This window comes from Adiantum capillus-veneris, chromosome 19, assembly GCF_014529385.1.
Source record: "Adiantum capillus-veneris isolate H3 chromosome 19, ASM1452938v2, whole genome shotgun sequence".
NCBI classification, from domain to species: domain Eukaryota; kingdom Viridiplantae; phylum Streptophyta; class Polypodiopsida; order Polypodiales; family Pteridaceae; genus Adiantum; species Adiantum capillus-veneris.
Genome location: NC_140949.1, coordinates 122,464,072 through 122,486,955, shown reverse-complemented (window position 1 = coordinate 122,486,955; position 22,884 = coordinate 122,464,072). Strand labels below are relative to the sequence as shown.

At 41.2% G+C, this 22,884-nt stretch overlaps 1 protein-coding gene and 1 pseudogene across 1 annotated transcript; one reads left to right on the top strand and one right to left on the bottom strand.

Annotated features, from left to right (window-relative positions):
* Positions 1–6,047: 6,047 nt before the first annotated feature.
* On the top strand, positions 6,048–11,204 carry LOC147434773 (uncharacterized). Its single transcript, XM_086491201.1, has 3 exons — positions 6,048–6,844; positions 6,940–7,031; positions 10,958–11,204. The coding sequence occupies exons 1-3, from the start codon at positions 6,819–6,821 to the stop codon at positions 11,047–11,049; spliced, it is 210 nt and encodes a 69-aa protein (XP_086347327.1). The 5' UTR covers positions 6,048–6,818; the 3' UTR covers positions 11,050–11,204.
* LOC147434774 (MFS-type transporter clz9-like) lies at positions 7,864–10,951 on the bottom strand (annotated as a pseudogene).
* Positions 11,205–22,884: the final 11,680 nt, after the last annotated feature.

Genomic DNA, 22,884 nt, shown 5'->3' with positions numbered 1-22,884 from the left:
CACCGTTCTCCACATTTATAAAGATACCGTAGGGAACGTGCCCTTCTCCGGCCACTTTTATCCCCTCCAGTGTTGAAGGGGGACTTATGCTTCTCCTCCGGTGTCGAAAGAGCTTTCTATTGTAAAAATATTATAGTTATTAAAGGAGAACTCATTACCGATGTTTTATAAAGACATGTATCATTCGACGTTGCCATGTGTTTGTGTATTGTTCGTATGTCCCTTTGTTGGGGATAACAAGTCTTTGCCACCTTCATATGAAATGTTTTCAATAAAAATGATATAAATTCATTGCTTTATTGTATACAGGATGTAATCTAAGAACTTTTGAAATCACAGAGAGGAAATCAAAACACGAAATATAAGTGTACCTTTGCTTGGTCGTCTACATTGAAGAACAATGTTGGATGGATCGGTTGCTAGACCTCCCTTGTATTGTTGCATCACCTTGGCACCAATATGTGTTGTGTCATCGTCATCCCTTCCCCAACTTCTGCCAACATGTTGACTATCACATTCAGTTTTTCTATCATGCCTACCATTACTTGCATTAATTTTCATGTCCGTTGTCTTAGGGTAGGTTGAATCTGTTGGATTGTCCGTCCATAAGCTCACACACATACACATACACATGCACAAGCTCACAGTCTTTGGGGCACCCCATCTAGCATACATATCAATCAAAACACGGCCAAGTATGACATCTTTCTCCAAGAGCCCTCAATTCACATCTGTTGAAAACAGCCTGGAGGTTCTGGCGTCGCCCTTGTGGAACAAATCATGCAAGCAAGAGAGAGGCCATCGTTTCGCAGCAGCCAAAAACTATCCCTGTGGGGAAAAACTTGCAATCGGTGCATTCTAGCTCTGGACGGAAAGCTTTTCAAGAACTTTTGGTGCTCTCTAAACTGCACCACATTTAGCAAACATGTCAATCAAGGCATTGCCAAGCACGACATCAACATGAATTTTTATGGCCATACCAACATTGCATAGAGCCACATGCTTTCAAGATGCACACGTGCGTGATTGCATTAGGAGAGAGGCCCTCGATTTGCATCGGTTGAAAATAGCATAAAGATTTTTGACTTGGTCCTGTTGTGCAGATCCCGCAATCCATACAGTCCAAGAGAGGATGTTCCAAACAAAAATCTCCTCAAGCACTTTCTGTGCTTTCTGAAGTGCACCAAATTTGGCATACATATCAACCAAGGCAATGCCAAGAACGATATTTTTTTCAACATTCCCTAACTAACAATATCAATGTGAATTTTTATGCACATATCATCATCTTGCATATAGCCACATGCCTTCAACATGCTTTCGTTGCACATATCCCGTAATTATTGCACTCCATGAGACGACATTCCAGACAGGAATGTCCTCTAGCACTTTGTGTGCTCCCTAAAGTACACCAGATTTGGTGTACAAATCGACCAAGGCATTGTGAAGCATGACATTTTTTTGCAACAACCCGAGACTAATGATATAGAGTGAATTTTGAAGCCCATATCGACATCCTGCATAAAGTCACGTGCCTTCAAGATGCACACGCAGGTGATTTTATATGGACAAAGGCCTTCACTTTGCATCTGCTGAAAACAGCCTAGAGATTTCTAGCCCTGCTCTTGTTGTGCGTATCCCACAATCAATGCTTGGCATACATATCGACCAAGGCAGTGCGAGGTACGATATCTTTTTTCATTAGCTGCCTCTAACTAACAATACAATTGTGAATTTTTGTGCCCACGTCAGCATCTTGCGTAGAGCCACATGCTTTCAAGATGCATACGTAAGTGATTGCATTTGGAGAGAAGCCCTTGCTTCGCATCTGCTGAAAACAGACTGGAGCTTTTTGGCCCTACCCCTGTGTGGCAAATCCTTCAATCAATGCATTCCAAGAGTCCACACTCCAAACAGAAAGCTCCTCGAGCACTTTTTGTGCTCTCTTAAGGGCACCACATTTAGCAAACATGTCAACCAAGGCATTGTCAAGCACGATATCCTTTTTCAACATCCCTTGAGTAACAATATCAGCAATAATTTTTATGCCCATATCAATATCTTGCAGAGTCACATGCCTTCGAGATGCACGCGTATATGATTGCACCTAGAGAGGAGTCCTCGCTTTTCATCCGCCATTGAAATCAGCCTGGAGCTCTCTGGCCCTACGTTTGTTGTGCATATCCCGCAATCAATGGACTCCAAGAGCCGACATTCTGGATAGAAGGTCCTCAAGAACTTTTTTTGCTTTACAAAGCACACCATATTTGGCATACATATCGATCAAGGCATTGCCAAGCACAACAATCTTTTGCAACAGCCCCTCACTAATAATATCAGAGTAAATTTTTAAGCCCATATCAACATCTTGCGTAGAGTCACATTCCTTCAAGATGGATACGTAGGTGATTGCATATGGACAGAGGCCCTCGCTTCGCATCAACATCTTGCATAGAGCCACATGAATTCATACATAGGTGATTGCATCTGGAGAGAGGCCCTCTACTGAAAATAGATTGGCATAACATCCCTTTTCAACAGCCTTAGACTAACAATATCATCGTGAATTTTTGTGTATATCAACATCTTGCGTAGAGCCACAATGTGAATGCCTTTAAGATGCACGCGTAGGTGATTGCGTCTAGAGATAGGCCCTTGCTACGCACTAACTGAAAACAGCCCACAGCTTCCTAGCCTTGTCTGGGCAGATCCTGCGATCACTACATTCCACAAGATGACATCCCGCACACTAACCTCTTAATAGGTGCACCGCACTTGACATACATATTGACCAACATTTTCCCCAAGTATGCATTCATTTCAAGTAACCACAATCACAAATATCAACAGGAATGCTATTGCCTTGGTACATAACTTCTCCTTAGCACAGTCTATAAGTGAGCTCACAAAAGAAAGACTCAATCTCTTGCTCCCCAATTTTGCTTGTCTAGCCTTTATTGCTACTTGCTTGGGGGTGTTGCGAGAGAAAATGTGTGTGTGTGGAGCAAGGCATTGCCAAGCACGACAATTTTTGCAACAGCCCTTGGCTCACAATATCATAGAAAATATTTAATCCCATATCAACATCTTGGATAGAGCCACATGCCTTCAAGATGCATGCATAGGTGACTGCATATCTGTTGAGCATATCCTGCAATCAATGCGTTTCACAAGACGATGTCCCATACAGTAAGCTCGTCAAAGACGTGTTGCGCACTGACAACACTTGACATACATAATGACCAACATTTTTTCAAGTATGCATTTGTTTCAAGCTACCCACTATCGCGAATATCAGCATGAATCCTAGTGCCTTGGTACAGAAGGTCAAGATGCATGCGTACGTGATTGTATCTAGAGAGATGCCCTTGCTTTGCATCCACTAAAAATAGCCTTGAGCTTTTTGGCCTATTCCTGTTACACGCATCCCGCAATCAATGCACTCCAAGAGAAAACATTCTAGATAAAAAGCTCCTCAAGCACTTTTTTGTTCTTTCTCAAGTGCACCACATTTGGCATACAAAGTGACCAAGGCAGTGCCGAGCACGACATCTCTTTTTAGTAGCCTCAGACTAACAATATCATCGAGAATTTGTGTGTCCATATCAACATCTTGCATACACAATGCGCATGCCTTTCAGATGCACGCGTAGGTGATTGCGGCCTTAGATCTTTTTTTTGTTTCATAACCCAAACATTGGTTTAGACAAGGATTGTATTAGTTAAGTCCTCATCATAGCTCTCTCTCTCTCTCTCTGGCATATCCCGCAATCAATGCACTCCAAGAGACGGCATTTTGGATAAAGGGTTCTCAAGAACTTTTTCTGGTTTACAAAGTGCACCACATTTGGCATATATATCGATCAAGACATTGCCAAGCACAACAATGTTTCACAACAATCCCTCACTAATAATATCAGAGTAAATTTTTAAGCCCATATCAACATCTTGCTTAGAGTCACATTCCTTCAAGATGCATACGTAGGTGATTGCATATGGACAGAGGCCCTTGCTTCGCATCAGCATCTTGTGTAGAGCTAGATGAATTCAAACATAGGTGGCTGCATCTGGAGAGAGGCACAGCCTCCCTTTTCAGCAGCCTTAGATTAACAATATCACCGTGAATTTTTTTGTGTTGACACAACATCCCTTCTCAGGAGTCTTAGACTAACAATATCATCGTGAAATTTTTTACCTTGTTTTTGTGTCTATATTAGCATCTTGAGTCCCAGACTGCAGCGTGAATTTTTTTAACGTGATTTTTGTGTGTATATCAGCATCTTGCGTCTCAGACTGCTCTCTCTCTCTCTCTATCTCTCTCTCTACGGCCAGGAGTGAGCCAACATGCACGCATCAGCATCTTGCGTCTCAGACTAGAGTCCCTCTCTCTCTCTCTCTCTCTCTCTCTCTCTCTCTCTCTCTCTCTCTCTCTCTCTCTTCGGCTTGGGGTGAGCCAAAATGCTGTGAGCTAGTGTTCTCGGCCTGTAGTGAGCCAAAACACAACAGTCTTTTATTTTTTCTCTCCGGCTTGGAGTCAGCCAAAACGATGCGTAGCAGGGAGTAATTACAATGTGCAGCAGTAGTTGCCTCTCTTTGTGCGAGCTTGCCTCATGACGATTCACGCAAGGGCTAAGCCTGCAGATTCTATATTAACAGGCATGACCTTACGTTGTGCAGCAGTAGTCCTCTCTCTGTGCGAGCTCTCATGACGATTCACGCAAGGGTTGAGCCTGCAGATTCTATATTAACAGGCCCGGCCTAGAGTGATTACGTTGTGCAGCAGTAGTCCCCTCTCTCCCTCTCTCTCTCTCCCCCTCTCCCCGCCTAGAGTGATAACGATGTGCAGCAGCATGGAAAAGCAAAACTATATTAAAGCAAACGAATTAAAAGAATTACCTCTACTCTACGTCACCTCTGCACGTCAATTGCCTCTGCCTCTGCTCTGCGTCAATCTGCTCTATGCCACCTCTGCACGTCAACTGCTTGCTCTCTCTCTCTCTCTCTCTCTCTCTCTCTCTCTCTCTCTCTCTCTCTCTCTCGGCGAGGAGTATAACAACGCAATCACATCACTGCTATAAATTGCAGGCTGGCCACTTGTTTTTCGGTCTCTTTTTTTTAAAATCATTGCCATTGCTTTCTTCACTCTCTCTCTTCCTCTTTCTCTCTCTCTCTCTCTCTCTCTCTCTCTCTCTCTCTCTCCTCTTCACTCTCATTTAGCAAGCCAATCACATGTGGGCACATGGCATAGCTGGCCTTGCTCCTTACATTACATCGGTCTTAGATAATCAAGGTAACAAGGTGCGCCGTCAAAAAAATGGAGGGCGCTAAACTGGGCCAGCGTGAAAAACAAGGCGCATCGATGCGATTTGAACCCGAACCTCGGGGGTCCACGTTTGGGGGTCAAGCGGGCTAACCACCTCACCCGCGCGCTCATTGTGTATCCCAAACCGTTTTGACGCTGTAATATTGTGAGTTCGAGGTGCATTGGCCACGTTGTCCAGGTTTAGCGCCTGTCCAGGTTTAGTTTTTAAGCAATCCAGGTTTAGTGCGTGTCCAGGTTTAGTTTTTGAGCAGACATCTACGGCTGCGAGCTTTTCGATCTTCGTGCGTGAACTTACTCGTCGTTGATCCCATTACATGGCCCTGCATTAAATATAGGTGTTACTTAGTCCTGAGGCTTTGTGTATCCTAGGGTAAGGGGGCCAATAGGGGAACACCTTAATTCTAGAGGTCATTTGGGGGGTCATTTCAACAAATTTTCATTAGGTAAGCATTTGGGCAGGAGCGCCACGTGTTGCTCTACAAATGTAACTAAGCTAATGAGATTCTGGTAAATTTAGGTGGGTCAATTGTTAGTTTTTTTTAAGTCTGTGTAAAAAAATTGGAGTGAATGAGGAGATGGACCTGACCCCCCAAACGTGTCTACACTCAAGTGTGGCAGATTGGCCCATCACCAATAATAGCTCGATTGGAAACCACCACGGGACCACTAGAGGGCACCCACGTGGATGCGTTATCGACTTGGTAGACAATTGAGTGCCCATTAAAATGTTGCAGCAGTCGATGCTAAGCAGTGAGCACGCACTCACCTACCTGCCCCCGTGCTACAACATGCGGCCATGTCCCTCTCTCTTCTGCGCACAATCAGGCTACCTTCAAGCGATGCTAAGCAATGAGCACGTACTCACCTACCTGCCCCCGTGTCGCAGCATGCGGCCATGTCCCTCTCTTCTGCGCACGAGCAGGCTACCAAGCTAGGTGGCCGAATCTATCACCTTCAAGCTTAGTGCATTTGCCTGCAGCTAACAAGAAACCCTCACTTGCGCAGCACGCCTGGCAAATCTAGGAGATAGACTACATAATCTATTGGAGTGCCGTTCAGAACGGCAGCAGCTTACCACAAATTCTTCACAAGTAGATCAACGCCAGCACAACAGCTCATTGAAGTCTTTGTATGGCAGATTGATGCCACCAACCCTGCGTCCACCCCCCTCATGAGCAACACATGCCAGAACAACACATGCGCCCCCTCATGAGCAACACACGCACAGGTCACTACTTCCACAAGCAGCAGCTCACTGAAGTCCCTATAAGGCAGATCGATGCCACTATCCCTGTGTATGAGCAACACTGGCCAGAATAACACAGCCCCCTCATGAGCAACACATGCACATGTCAGTACTGCTACAAAGGCAACTACTTGAGCTGTGAATAGTGCCCGACAGACAGAAGCCCTTTTCATCTTCATCATAATTATTCACTTATCAAAAAGGGGAGGAGTTGTTGCCACAACAAGGCATGATGTAGCAACACGCAGCATGTTCTTTGTCTTCTTCAAGCCCAAGTAAGTCTCTGGCAATATACTTTTTTCTATCAAGGTTTAAAGCACTCGCAATCTGTGAGAGAAAATTGTGCTTGATGTAAATCGTCTCCATGCAGGAACCATACTTGGGATAGAGGACATGGATCCATTAAACTTTCCAGGCTCAATGCCATGTCGAAGTGGAGTACAATCAGATGTGTGTTTTATGGTGAGGCCCTTGCCTCACTCAGCAATCAATAGACATCTTCTATTTGATGGGGTTGAAAGTGATAAATTGCATGAGAAATGAGATTTGAAATTCCTGATATAAATGAACTTGTGAATCTGATTTTCTGGATTTTGTTTACTTTGCTTGTAAAGTGGCACAAACAATAGTAGATTATGGAAGAAAGTTGCATACAGCTTGGGTAATACTTTCAAAAAGGGTTTTTAAGAGAAAAAAGTTTCTATCATGGGCAGATAAAAGATGCGGTTATGAAGCAGACTTTTACATTGGCTAGGTAATTGTTACAAAAAGTTTAGATGCAAGTGCAGTGACAAAATTGGGTTAAGATACTCAACGTGATTGACGAAGCTTTTCCATCCTGTGTCTTCGCGCATAGGCTTGATAAGGTAGATCGATGTGAAGTGGCTGTAGTCGAACACCTTGTACTGACCCACCTTCCCATAGGATAGAGCGCAAACGATTCTCTGCAATTTGCTGTTGAAGCTTCCAATGTCTCCTAACCTGCTTTGCCTATTGAGCTTCCATCTGATGTTGTCTAGCAGCATCTCTCTTTGCTTGAAGTTTCTTTTCTCCCTTTCAAGTCGCTTCTCTTCCTTTGCTCTAGCCACCTCCTCTTTCTTAAATTTTTTGGCTTTCATATTCTCAGTATATTGTGCAGATGTGAGAATCAAACTATTCGTGTAATCTACAAATGGCTCGCGATTAATTTATCGAATGCAAACCTCTATAGGCGGCACCCTTAGAATGTCAATAATCCAACTGTTCTCTTTGTCTGATGGTTGAGTTGTTAGAAGTGATGTATTGACATTTGGAATTTGATTGCAATGATTTAATGTTTGTTGTGTTCCTTCCAATGCTGCTTGTGTTGGGTGTGATGTTGATGGGGTTGAAACATCGTGTTGGCCTTGATTAGAGTTCTGCAATCCCTATTGCATGCTAGCTGTGAACACTTGTGTTGAAGCTGGCGTTTGTGGCCTTACTACATATGCCCTGGCTGGTTTCAGTGTTTGAAAATTGAGTAGGCTGCTTTCTCTTGGTGTTGCTGCTTGCATTTCATCCCTGCTTTCTAGACCACATACATCATTTTCCAAAAGCTGAGTAAATGAAAAAGCTTCAGTTAGTGTGCTCATGTTGTGAATACATGCTTTCCTCATACTCACCAGCCATTCCGTTCAAGGCTTCAACAGCTTCATTTTCGTTTGAGATATGCTGGTTATCAAGCTGTGCATACATACTTTCTTCAAATTGATTAGCCGACCGGTTCAAAACTTCAATTACTTCCTCTTCATTTGAGACATGCTCGGGAGTAGTTGGTACTTGAGATAAAATCTCCTCAGCAACAAAACATGTGTTTTCAGCCAGATTTATGTGGTTTCATGGCATTCCTTCAAACTTTACTGCAATAGGATCGAGAGGCCAAATCCCTGTAGCCCAAAACCCGGCTTTGATGTTACCCTCCGTGAAAGACAATTGCATAGCCTTTGCAACGATTGTAGCTAATTCTTGCTTGGTGGCTTGCTTGGATGATGCCCTTTGTTGCCAAATGTCCCTCTCCTTTCTAAACTGAACTTTTAAAGATTTGAATACAGAAACATCTAAAGGTTGAAGCTTGTGAGAGGTGTGTGCTGGTAAAGTGACTATATCTATGCCTGAATTAAATGCTTTAGAGACAACCTCGAGTGATACATGAGTTCTGTGACCATCCAAAATGAGAAGATGTCTATGATCTCTCCCAAACCTTATAGATATTGAATTTTTGAAGTGTTCCAGCCATGCTTGGAACAACTGGCCTATCATCCAAGCCTTCTTTTGACATGCCATCATAGCTCCTTCCTCACAGTTTTGAATGTAGTTACCATTAGGTCGTTGAACTTTGAAAATGTAGTACGAAGGAATTGCATGGCCTACTTACAAATGACAGCGATACTCAAGTGTGATTCATCAAAATAATATTCTTTGAGATTATTATATATAAAAGGATGGGTTAAGAAGTTACCTGCTACATTTACACAGCAAAGAACAATCATCCATTCCCTTGAATCACATGTGATGCCGTAGACTGCCTTCGTGCCTTTCTTTGCTAGAACTTTCATCCCCTTGTCACGCGAGCCTTGGAATCCTGTCTCATCAGCATTCCATATGTGGGTCGGTGGATAGTTATTCTCTGCATAAAGTTTGTGGAGGTTGTCATGAAAAGATCTTACAATCTTCGGTCTAAACTGGGTGGCCCTTGATTGATCCAAACCCTCCAAAACACGAAAAACAAGCTTTGGGTGTCTCTTACAAAAACTCTCCCATCAACTTTTGCCAGGTATTCCATTAGAAAATAATGTATGTCTAGTCTGGCAGATTTCAGCTACTTTCAATTTAACATCTAAAACGGAGACGCCATGACCCGTCTCACACTTGAGAAAGATCCATTGTAGCAAAACAAACTCCTCTTCTGCTGTTAATTGTGTCGGTGGCCCTTTTTTCTTTGAATGAGTCCGTCCCTCCTCCCAATATAAGATCGTTGTTTTGCTCATTCCAAATTGGAGCGAGCATTGTTGCAAGGAAAGACCATTTTCTCTAGCTTTCAATGCCTTGGCCATGTCTTGTTCCGTCCAAGATAGATCGGTGTGTTTTTTACTTTTTGTTGTGGCTTCTACATCCTCGGGGATATGTTGAGAAGTTGAGGGAGGAGTTGCAAGCTGGTGTTCTGCTTGAGGTTTGGGTTTGGGAAATGAAGGTTTAGCTTGAATAGCAAGTGGAGGGTTTCTTGATGACTTCTTCACTCTTGAAGAGCGCTTTCTTAATGTTTCAGCTCTATTCTCAATGTTTTGATCTAGCTCTCCAGATGACACTAACTGCAAGCACCGTTTAGAGATTTGTTTGAATAGTCTTCTCGTTTGTGGTTGCCGCGGTGATAGCATCTTCTGTCTTGATTTTCCCATGTACTCTGCACACACTATGTAGCCAAATTAAGTATAAGTAATGAGTGTCCTAACTAAGTATCATTGAATCTTTTGTTGGGTAGTGAGAACCATGTTTGAGGATATTCTACCTTTTGAATAGTCAGCCTTGGAAATCGGAAAGTAGATTAGAGTACTCTTTAACTGAGAACTTTCCCTTTGGTGGTGGTTTGGGAGCGCTTTTGTCTAGACTTTTGACCTTCGGAGCTGTGTTTGATGAGGATGGTTTTGGACTAATGAAGGGAGGCTTCTTTCTTGGTATTTTGTATGAAAATATGGGAAGTACGTGTACCGTGCCACAACCCATACATGGCCACCCTTTTTGTGCAACAACAAAGATGTGCAAAGCAATCCTTCGAGTTGTGGATGTCGCTCTATTAAGCAAGCCTTGCACTCACAAGGCGCTGTAGATGCCATCTTGGTATTTGAATCATACTGCACTTTGGTCCTTCTGAATATTTGCAGATACAGTAGCAACATAGAGGCAAAGTGGTACACGTAGGAATGAGGGTGTTGATGTCTATGTGTTTGAGGGCGCTCTCTGTGTGAGGGTGATGATGTCTATGTGTTTGGTGCACATGGGAATGAGGGTGTTGATGTCTGATGGAGTGTGTGAATGAGGTGTTCTCTGTGTGAAGAAGGTGTTCTATGCTTCAATGCTTGCAGGAGGTCATATGTATGAGAAGGTGTTTTCTGCTTTAGTGCTTGCAGGAGGTGATCTGTGTTGGAGTGCTCTGCTAACGAAACAAAGTGGTTTATGGCTAAGTGACCTTTTATAGTTGTTTGTTGTAACGCTTTCTTGTTGAGGTGATTTTGGAGGAAAAGCCGGTTGATTTGGGATTAATCGCATTTTCTTTTGAAGGCTATTTTGCGTTTAATGTACATGGTTGGTTATACGATAAAATATCAACCTGTGTGGATTCTATTGATTGCTGATCACGTCCTTGTTGAGTGCAGGTGCAGGTGCAGGTGATAATAATAATTGGAAGAGGCTCGCTAGCTGTAATGATTGGCAGGGGTGTGAAAACGGACACAGAATCCTGTTGTAGTACAGTGAAGGGCGTGTCGAGGGCCTCGGTTGTTTGTTTTGATTTATGAACTTCTTCTCAAGGCTTTTTGAAAGCCACATTGTAATCTCGTTCTTTTACTGGAACATTCTCTTAATTTTTTCAATCTATTATAGTCACTTAAAAATGTTACATCACTGGTACCTGTTCCCCTATTGGCCCCCTTACCCTATCTTGAGCAAGAGAAAACTGAAATTATCTTTCTACTACGCGAGCGCAGTAGATTGATTGTCCCAATTCCCTCTTGAACACCCTTATACAACAAAATTCTTGTTGCAAAGCACTTGTAGAGAGAAGAAAAAAGCTTAAGCAACCATCTCATCAAGGAAAACTGAAGGAAATCCATTCAACAAGTAGGGACATTGTACAGGATGTTTTGTGTACAAATACTACACCCTTATACAACACAATATTCATCGCAAAGCTTAAGGAGCTATCTTGTGAAGAACACACACCCCCAAAAAAGAAGGAAATCCATCCAACAAGTAGGGACACATGACCTATGAGACGAACTCACGATTGTGAGGATGCTTTGAGATATGTAATGGATAGTCATGGAATGTGGGAATTGGTATACATGAGCTAACTAATGAACCAAATATTATACTTCTTATTGAAACATGAGAGCATGATGCCCAATGGATCCTTGGATTGGACAAATACAACGTATATCCTTTTATATGGACCAAAAAATCCAAGGCAACGAAGAGGAGAAGGAAGTGGGGCATGTCACGGAATTGGCCTATTAACTTGAGAGTAGCGGAAATTAATGAGTGTATTTTTGAGAAATTACTTTGTGAGCATAGCGGGTGAACATAATTGAAGATAACAACATAGGCATAGGAATTAGTTAACTTGGCATGAACAATACTTTTGCAAGAGAGAGAATTTAGAGAACATGACAACAATTGAGGATCGGATTTATGTGGAGCCGGTCCCCCTCCAATAGGCATTTGTATTATGATTTCTCCCATTAAGAGAGACTTGTTACAATACAATCTTTGTGTTCCTTGTGACCTAGGTGATGCAATGAAGATGGAAAGCTTCAAGCATCACAAGCATAACATAAATTTTGAAGAAAGCTTTAACTATCCTAAGCCTCAGTCCCAAGACCTCAAACACCTTCGAAGGTGGAGAGAGCTAGCAGGGAATGAGGGTTGGGAAGAGGAAGAAGAAACATTTCATAGGAGAAATAATTAACTTCTCACTTATCATAACTCTTTTTGCTAGCATACATAATAGCATAGTAATGAAGAAGAAGGAGATGGCAAGCTTTAAGCATTGAAGCATGGCTCTTGGTTGGATTTGCACTCCATAGCCAAGAGTGTTGGTGTAGGCTCTCAACCTCTACTTGCGTGGAGAAGGAGAGGGAGCTCTTGCACTTTGTATAGTACACAATGAGAGTGTATGTGAGTGTGTGTGGTGAGTATACCCCCTAAGCAACCCCCTAGCTTGCTTTGGTCGACCCCCCTTGTAGCTCATTGGACCCCTCCAGGCCTAGCCAATCATAAGCAGGAGTCATACCAAGCAACAAGGGTAGCCTTGGGACAAGTGTCCCCTTTGAGAGATAGGACTTGATAAATGCAAAATCAATTAATTAAATCTCCTAAATTATCATTGGACCCCTTGGGTGGCAACCAATAGGCTTCAGGCACACCATGACGGCAACATGAGGAGGAACTTGCCAAGTGTCTCTTATGCTTTCTTTGTACCAAGTAGGCCATGTGTGAGTGTTCTCTCTCATCCTCTCTCTTGTAGGGCTTGCCCCCTCCTTGTAGGGATTGGATTTGACTTTTTGACACCTCAAGCCCCTCATGCATAGGCCTAGTTCCCACCACAAGCTTGGTCCTTAAGCACTTTAAGCTTGGGCTGGGTTCTCACCTCAAGTATAGACCTAGCATCTCAAGCATGTCAATCACCTCAAGCACCTTAGTCATCAAGCATGACAAGCACCTCAAGCACCTTAAGCTTGGGCCGAGTTCCCACCTCAAGCATAGCCCTAGCTTACCTAAGGTCAAAGGACTTTTACACTCATTATTGGAGGTCTTCAATGAAGCTAACCCTAAGGTCTTATGCTCCATTGGTTAGCCTTGCTCTTTGATAGACCATCTCTCATTTGGGCCCCTTTACCATTGGCCTCGTATTGAGATAGATCTATAAGCACATGTCTATATCTTAACCTTGTTCCCGTTTATTCTCCCACATTAAGTGATCAGTTTAACATGAGAAAATCATTTGGGTTGGTTAGATATTAGATTTTATGACATTACCTCTCTCTTGAAATCATAGTCGTCCTCGACTATAAGGTAGAAGAGATAAAGCCTTAGTCATTAGTCAATTTTACTTAGCGGGTAGAGGATCCCTTTACCCTACGACATCTTTCCAAGATGGATGGCTAATCCATTTGGTGCTTGGGAGACATAGCTGCCACAAGCATGTTTGCTCTTTAGTCCATTTCATTCTCCCAAAGTAGAGTGACAAATTCTACTTGGTGTTTGAGAGACGTCGTCATCACAAACATGATTCTAAGCATGCATACTGTTTAAATTTGTGCACAATTAAAAAGAGAACTAGTCTTATAAGACAAAAACATGGGTCATTTAAAAGAAATTTGTACATGGGTCATTCCAAAGCAAGGGTTGACAGGGTCAGTAGCATACTCATCTATCATAAAAGATAGATCATTGTGAGTAGCTATAGACACCGTATTAACTTTTGGTCGTCGTGAAAGTGCCCCAGCCACTTGATTGTGCTTATCAACAATGTGAACAATATGGAAATTAAATTGCGAAAGAAAATTTTCCCACCTCATTTGTTAGTCGGAAAGCTTGGTTTGCGTCATGAAATAATTGAGACTTTGGTGGTCGGTTTGTAGGATAAATGGAGTCCCCAATAGGTAGTGCTTCCATGTGTCTAGGGCATGTAGGACAACTAAAAGCTCTTTCTCATAAATGCCTAAGACTCGTTCATCCGTATTGAGACTTCGGCTCTCATATGCTATGGCATGCCCTTCTTGAAGCAAAAGTGTTCCAAGGCAATCACCACATGCATCATATTGGACCTCAAATGGCTTTGAGAGATCGGTAAGCATGAGGACTGGTTGAGAGGTAAGCTTCTCCTTGAGCTTGTCAAAAGCATTTTGCTCCCTAGCAGTCCATACATACTTAATGTTCTTCTTAGTTAAGTCATGTAGTGGTCCTGCTACTTGGGAGAATTTTTCTATGAAGCGTCTATAGTATGCGCACATACCAATAAAGCTTCTTAGCTCATGTAGATTTGTAACATTTAATGGCCTAGTAACTTGTGTGTAGCAGAAAATAGCATGAACATAGTGAGCATTTCATTAGAATAGATTGCTAATGAGATTAACAAGAGTGCTTGGTCAAGAGAGAGCAACAAAAAGCATAACACCTAGTTAGATAGCATGAACAATACTTCAAAAGAGAGAGAAATTAAGCAATTGACAACAGTTGAGGACCGAATTCGTACGAAGCCAGCAGTCCCCCCTCCAAAAGGCTTTGTATTATGGTTTCTCCCATCAAGAGAGAGATTCTACAATACAATTCTTTGTGTTCCTTCAATACTAGCTAGTGCAATGAAGATGGAAACTTCATGCACTAAGCAAAAACACTTATCAAACACAACATCAATTCCCTCACGGTCTCAGATCCAACACCTCACACACCTTCAAAGATGGTGAGAGCTAGCGGGGTATGCAAGTAGATTGAGAGAAAGAAGGAGTATTCTTAGAATACGAGAAAGATGTACATCTCCTCACATAATCACTCATATTAGCATAGTTTAGCTTAGTAATTAGCATGGTAGAGGAGATGAGCATGCATTGAAGCTTGGATCTTGGTTGGATTTGCATCACAAATCCAAGAGTTGTTGGTGTAGGCCTCCCTTCTCACAAGCTTGGAGTAGGTGGTAAACTTTCCCTTAAAGCTTGAGAAGGAGAGAGAGTCTTCTTTGCTTCACACATGAGATTGTGTGAGTGTGTGTGTGATAATGCCTTGCAAAAATCAGCCCCCACTCTCTCTTGGTCGACCCCCCTTGCTAATTACTCATGCTACAGCCCTATTGGACCTCCCTAGCCTCAGCCAATGGAAATTAAGTAGCATGAGTGATAGCCTTCTGAAATGTGTTACCCTTTCCCCTTTTGAGAGCTTTAGGTAATTAATAAATTTAACTAAACTCTCATTGGACCCCTCTGCCTCCTGGCCAATAGGAATCAGGCAAGCCATTGGGCTTCATTGGACCCCTTGGGAGACTGTCCAATAATCTTCTAGAGAGCTTAATTACTATTGGTTCTTTTATTAAGTGTTTTTAAATTAATTAAACTAGATTTAATCTAGCCTAATTCTCATTGGTCCACCTCCATGGCCATCCAATAGGATTTGAGTACACCTTATGGGCATCTGGCCTAGGGAGCTGACATGTGTCCCTCTTTGCCCTTGTGTACTAAGAGAGCTTGTGTGTGTGTGTGTGTGTGTGTGTGTGGGTGTTTCTCTCTCTTCCCCTACTTCTTGGGCTCGGTCCCTCCTATGTAGGGCTTGACAAAGACTTTTTGGGACACACACAAAGCATCCAATTCCCCTAATGTTTGACCTTTGGACACAACCTTTGAATTTTGGAACCTTAACATTTTGGAAGTCTTAATGGGCTGAACCTTAGGGTCTTTTGAGCCCATTGTTGCACATAGCTCTTTTGCAGATGCCCCCCCCTTTGGATCCCTATTTTCCCTCCTTTGGATCCCTACTGTGGGGCTGGTCTGCTAGCTTAATCGATATTCTAGCTTTTTCTCCCCTAGCACTTCCCCATATTAAATGATCAGTTTAACATGAGAAAATAATTTAGGAGAATTAGATATTGATTATTATGACAAGATTCCTTGGGTTAGGCCATGCTTTTTATTATCTCTAACTTCGATGGATCCATACGGGTACCATCTTGAGAGATAATATGACCTAAGTAATTCACTTTTCTTTTGGTTGAGAAAAAGCTTATTTTCCCTCAATGCTTGAAAAATCATTTGGAGATGTTGCTTATGTTCCTCCAAAGACTTGGAGTAGATGATGATAAAGAACACTCTAGTGAATTTACGATAAGGTCTAAAAAATTTCTCCATTAGACGATTGAACGTAGCTGGTGCATTAGTCAAGCCAAAAGGCATGACTAGATATTCATAAAGACAAAATGTTATGCGAAACGCGGTCTTTAGGATATCTTCATCCACTATCCTTATTTGATGATAGCCACTTTTAAGGTCAATCGTATTGAAGTAGGTAGAGCCTTGCAGCTTATCAAAGAGATCTTCTACCCGAGGCATGGGAAATCTGTTTTTGATAGTGATATAGTTTAGTGCTCGATACTCTAGACACATACGGTATGTACCATCTTTCTTTTGCACTAAAAGGACTGGAGAACAAAAGGGAGAGGAACTAGGCCTCACCATCCCTTTGTCTACCAATTCCTATACTTGCCTCATGATCTCCTCGTGTTGAGCTTGTGAGACTCGATAAGGAGGCTTGATAGGCGGTGAGCTTCCTAGAAGGAGCTCAATGTGATGGTCATCATCCCCTCGTTTTGGAGGTAAGTCCATAGGGAGATCATCGATGAACACATCTTGGAATCCTTTTAGAAAATTAGACAAGTCTAACTCTTCTTGATTTACTAAGGTGGTCAACAAGCTGATGTTCTACCTCAATAGCCTCATAATGACTCATTATGTAGGGTGATTTACTAACGGGTTTACTACCTGTAATGCCATGTTGCACAAAACCTGTTGCGGTAACCCTGGTGGTAAATCTTCTGGAAACACATCTTTGTATTCCTTTAATAGTTCTTTTAATTTTCACAAAACATGTCAATGATAAACCTGGTGGTAAATTGTCTAGAAGCACATCTTTGTATTCCTTTGATAGTTCTTTTAATTCACTAACAACATTTGCTTATTCTGGTGATAGAGAAGTAGCAAGAGTTGAAAATAGAAGAGAGAGAAGAATGTGGTGTTGAGGAATCGTCATTTATTGTGCCATTATCAACCTTTGACAAAAAAAAAAGGCAAAACTAGTAACAACAAAAGAGTTCTTCTAGTTCATCTTGAGAAGAGAGCTTCATAAGCTTGGCTGTACAAATAAGTGGTGAGAAAGGAATATCCTTTTCCCCCAACAACAACATGTGCACACCATTGGATTTAAATATTAAACTATTATGCTCATAGCTATGCTTTCATAACCTATATAACCACTCTGGACATAGTACCATATCTGCCCAATCCATATGAAATAGCTTGAAAATTGAAGGACATATGATACCCTTTGAATTTCTAGTGGTACACCCTGGGTATCCCACACATGGGCAACATGTCCATCAATCATAGCTACATTGTAGCGATGGGAACTAGGGGTTTGGGGTAACTTGTCTCGTTTCACTAACTTATGGTTAAAGTAATTGTGCAATGCACCATCATCTACCAAGATTCTCACCTTGTGACCTTGTATAAACCCATGCATACACATTGGTTCATGTGGACCAAAGGTTGATTACCACATGGAGGCAGTAATATAACACTCGTGCACCACTTTGATGTGTGTTATGTCCACAATAAAAAAGCAAGAAGAGGACTCTAGGGGAAGCAATTGTACCATGTGCACCATTTCTCTTTACCTTGGCAATAGATTTTCCCTTGGGACAATCCTTTTTGCCGTGTCCACTTCCTAAGTAGGTAAAACATAGATTTTCGTTCTTTGCTTTATCAAACTCTTCACTACACAAACGATACTTAGACCTCTTAGTCTTTTTGGATGCATTGATGCAACTACTACAAATCTTTTCTTGTTATGACCATGAGATGCTCATGCATTTGCATGTGAAGTGTCAGGCATGTGTGTGCTATGCAATGCTTTTCTATCAGGATGCGGTGTTCATAAACATCGGTAATAAACAAGCATTTTAGGATCTATGTTCAAGGACTTGTACCAAGGAAAGAATTCAATGGACAATAATGTAGCCTATATAAAATAAGAGATGATTATTAATTAAGTCTATGACAACAACATAAACAAGTTAGTTTATGACATACTCCACATTGTCAATAAAAATATGTTCAATAAAGAAATATAATTCTTGAGATAGAATGATAATTGTAATTAAAGCTTTGAAAACACTCAAGCTACATGACTCTATTCTTCAGTAAAGTCAACATTATCAGATTCATTTCCACTAGAGAGACCTAGGCAAGATTTTACTTTTATTGCATGCTTTTTTTATATCTTGATTTCAATATAAGGACCCTGTTTATTTCCTCTCCAAGACCAAACACTTGTATTTGCTTTTTTTCACACTTGTGGATCTTTCTCATTGATGGTCCAAAACCCCTTCCAATAGTTAGCATAAGCTTGGTCATCTGTCATACCACTCTTTCTTGCATAAGGTGCCCAATATTGTATCAACTTTCTCTCGTAGTTAGGTGACAAAGTATCAATATCAACATCAAGAATAGCCCTTGCAAGCCAAACTGGATAGATACTTGTGTCCTCAGGGTGGAGAAATACAAAGTCTCTTGGTTGAACATCTATCATGGGATTGAACTCTTCTCTTGGTCTATCCCAAGGTACATAGTAATGACCATTGTACTCTTCAAAACCAATGAATCTAATTGTATCCTATTCAAAAGTCACAATAGTCCCATCTAATTGATGAGATCCTTGAAATTTTTCCCAAAATTATGTGCAGAACATTTCCACAATTAGCTTTCCAAGATCTTGGATTACATTATTCCAATAATCTATCACAGGTCTATAGTACACTGGTACAATTGAACTAGTACTCAAGCCTTGCTAGAACCATATGTAGTTCTTTATCCTAATATTACTTCCTCATGTGCCTTTCTAAATTGTGTCGTGGGTACTAGAGGTGGATTTCCTTATAGTAGCATTGGTTAACCTTTAGCATCACGCTTCAAACATGGGTACTAGAGGTGGATTTCCTTCTGGTAGCATTGGTTAACCTTTAGCATCACACTTCCAACTATGTATGCTTCCACTCCAATTAGAAACACCAACACGTTCTTTATATTGCATCACTGGTGTATCATCTTGCATGAAGAACCTAAATTATAGTGGTTTTGAGTGGCCCATGAGTGTTTCTTGCCCATAGAAAATATACCCATCTCAAAATCTTTTGAAATCAAGCATCTTGGTGAGCAAGAAGGGAGCTAGAGAAGAAACTGATCTGGTTCTCAATGTGTCCATCAATTATGGTAGAGTATATGGTTGTGAAACTCTTAGCTTCTCTAAGAATGTGATAAACATTGTATCTATATCCTCATGTGTATGCCCAACCATTAGAAACCTCGACTACACAATTCTAAAAACATCCCTTGTCACAAGCAATGATAGCTATGCAAACAAGTACCAAATCTTGTTTTTCTCAGCACAATAATCTAATTGAAGTAACACGTTCTTTGAAAATCAACAAAATAGTATACTTAGATTCTCCTCTATAAGTGAAGACGGTCCACGCACAAATGGGTTGTTTACCATCTCTTGTATCCCTTGAATTTAAAGAATTAAGAAGTGATACATTGCTCCTTGGAAGCCCACTTGTTACAAGGTCACCAAGAGGATACTTCTCTATCCTCTCTAAGTTAACAATTTGCAATTGAACCTATTATAAGGTTTGGATCAAGTGACCACAAACCATTCAAAACAAAGTGCCCATCATGAACTTTTGCATGTCCATGAATGATCATACCAATCAATGCCAACTGCAAGTTAACCCTTAATCCACGCCCTTAGGAGTGACACATAGTCTTGGAATGGCTATCTTCTTTTGGTCCATCTTATCATGGATGATGCATCCATAATTTTGTGGCTATGTTTTTGAAAAAGTGTGACATGCATGGTATGAGTTCCTACAACCTTTTTGTTGTGCCATGTGAGTTTCTCTTTCCTTGAGAAGCATAGCCCTTTCTTGTAGGCTTGGTTTGCCTTCTAGCCTTGCATTAAGTGAGCTACACAAGTTTTACTTAGAGAAACCTCTCATTTTACTTAGGGATACATGTGGAAACTCTTTATTCTAGATCCTACTAAAAGAGGACTTGGGTAACTTTTTCTCATATCACATCTAGTCAAGCATTGAGTTGATTTCAACTAAATTATCAACTTGTTTATATGTTGATGGAATTACTATCGAGTTTCCCTTGAGTCATCTTCCATTGTTCTACCTTATTGTCAAAGCTAAGGAGGAGGGTGTCAAAAAATCTATGCTCTTTTTTTACACACACACACACACACACACACACACACACACACACACACACACACACACACACACACACACACACACACACACACACACACGCGCGCGCGCGCGTGCGCGCACAGTGTTGCTTGCCTGTAGGATTTTTTAGCATAACTTTTAAAGCTTTATTAAACCACAAAAAATTGACAGTCTGGGTTTATATAATCCAAAACACTCTTCCTAGTTTCACTATATGGGTATCCACCATGGGGTGGACCCTTATAATGCTATGATTGTTACAAAACCCCTAGCTGGCAAAAAAACGTGGTTATAATTTACTACCCTCACTAAACCCTACCGTGAAGGTGCTATGGTGGTTTTTCTATGACGAACCGCATCACAGGCGGCCTCTCGTTCTCGGATCCTCAGGAGGAGCTTGATCCATTCAGTATTCTCTACATGCTACACGTATTCAATGATTGCGGCCTTCCTCCTTCTTCTATTTAAGAGGTGAGGGCACACTCTGCCCCTCACTTAGCCTTGTGTGAGTTTTGCTTGCGTAAAGTGTAAGGACTTTGTGTTTATTGTCTACTGCACCAAACATGGAGCTTGCAACACAAACAACACATGTTGGCCACTTAGCTTGGTATCAAGGGTTTTGTTTCATTTCTTTCTTATTTTTCTTGGGATAATGTAACAGATATGGTAAAGCTCTCCCCGACTTAAAGCCTGGTAAGGCCCAATGTTTGGGTTGGCTCTACTTGGAAAAACATGATTACTAATGGATGGTTGGTAAGGACCACGGTGTGGTTAATCTTTGCTTGACAGTTAGAGACACCACTGAGGAGTGTTGTTTCCTCGACGCTTATGCCTGGTATAGCCCATTATGTTGGCTATGCATGACATTATATGGTAAATGGTAAAGTAGTTTAAACACTCTTGGGGCATAGCTTTGATCTTGCTACTATTGTTTCTGGCTGTGCTATGTAATCTGTTTATTAGTTTGGTTAAAATATTCTTTGAAACATTGTAAGGGGTTACTGCCACCTGGCTTGTTCATACTATACTCCGTTAAAATTTATGCATCATCATTTAACAAATTACAGGTTGGCAATACACTGGAGGGTTGAAAGTACACATGTATGATCTCACTACTGGGTGTCGATTCTACTTGACCCGGCAGATTACAACTCTAGTTTTTTGGCTTTTCTACGTTTTACTATTCTTACAATATTGGGTTATGTTGTTACCACATGGCTTGGCAATATAGGGCCCTGCTTTTTGATAGCATACTATTGTAGCATCATAATCTGTGGTATGGGCGGGTTTCCCTGTGTTTTTTACTGGTTTTTTTTGCAGGTCGTGCAATATTAATCTAATTAATACGGGTTTTGCCCTAAATGCGTACTATTACAGGGTTTTTTTAAACAATGGTTGGGGGGTTTTTTGTGGTTACCCCTGTTGCTTAAACACCATTTTCATTCTAAGGAACCTCTAATGAGGGTGGGTTTACATCGGGTATCTTCTAGTTTTAAACTCGTTACTGGTTACAATGTGTGCACCATTCTGGCTTATGGTAACTAGGAGGCTTGGTCGATCGACTACTTACAGGTATTGGATTGTTATTAGTTTTTTCGTTTCGGGGTTTTGGCTCGATTGCTTACAATTATTGGGCTTATTAGTTACTGGGTATCTTGATAAGGTGTTACAGTACTTTTGCATTCACAAGAACAGGTAAAGATGGAAACCAAAACCATATGGGCTCATATTCTTTTGCTTCATGGTTTGACTTAAGGATTGGCTTGACATCGCAAGGGCTCCTTGCCACTTGGCATGCTAAGAGAGGTTTAAGGTAAGTGATATACAAACTGGGGGATGATTTGGATTCCTTGTACCATGAAGGGCATAAACTGTATTCGACCTAAACAAAAACGAGCTTGATATTTTGAACTATTAAAACAAAATTTTATATAGGAAAGCTTCTTTTATAGCTTCTTGTGGTGAAGCTTCATTAATCTTGAAAGATATCCTAAATAAACCATTAAAGATGTTGATGGGGGATTCAGACACTTGGATTAGAAGGGGTCATGGTCTTCTAATCAAAATAATAATATTTTTTTGCTAAAAACTTTGGGGTTTTCTTATAAAAGTATTTTGGAACACATAAATTACTTTTGGACTACGCTTGTAAGTTTTTTAGAAAAAGTTTGTAAGATGGACATGGATAATCCCTGGTATAGTCCATAGATACCTGTAAAACACATCCAAGGCTAACATATCTGTTGTCTTGTTTGGATGGATGCAGGTAAGGACTCTATCTTACCTTGGAAGGTTTTTCTGGCTTTTAGCAGTTGTCCAATACATGATTACACATACACCTACTGCAAGGGAAGTACTTCTGATATCTGTATACTGGAATGAGGCTTCATTCTAACCAACAACCCAAGTTTTCTTACCTCTCTCCACAAACAGATCCCTTTTAGATCGAGATAGAAGAGGAGCTACCTTGCTCTAAGGAGGCACCCAAAGACAAGCTCTTTTGAATGTCAAGGTCTATTATGTCTTATTATT

Coding starts and splice junctions, on each gene's coding strand:
- LOC147434773 (XM_086491201.1), top strand. CDS start 6,819: ATGTTCTTTGTCTTCTTCAAGCCCAA. Junction 6,845..6,939: donor TTTGTCTTCTTCAAGCCCAA/GTAAGTCTCTGG, acceptor GTCTCCATGCAG/GAACCATACTTGGGATAGAG. Junction 7,032..10,957: donor AATCAGATGTGTGTTTTATG/GTGAGGCCCTTG, acceptor TGTTGAGTGCAG/GTGCAGGTGCAGGTGATAAT.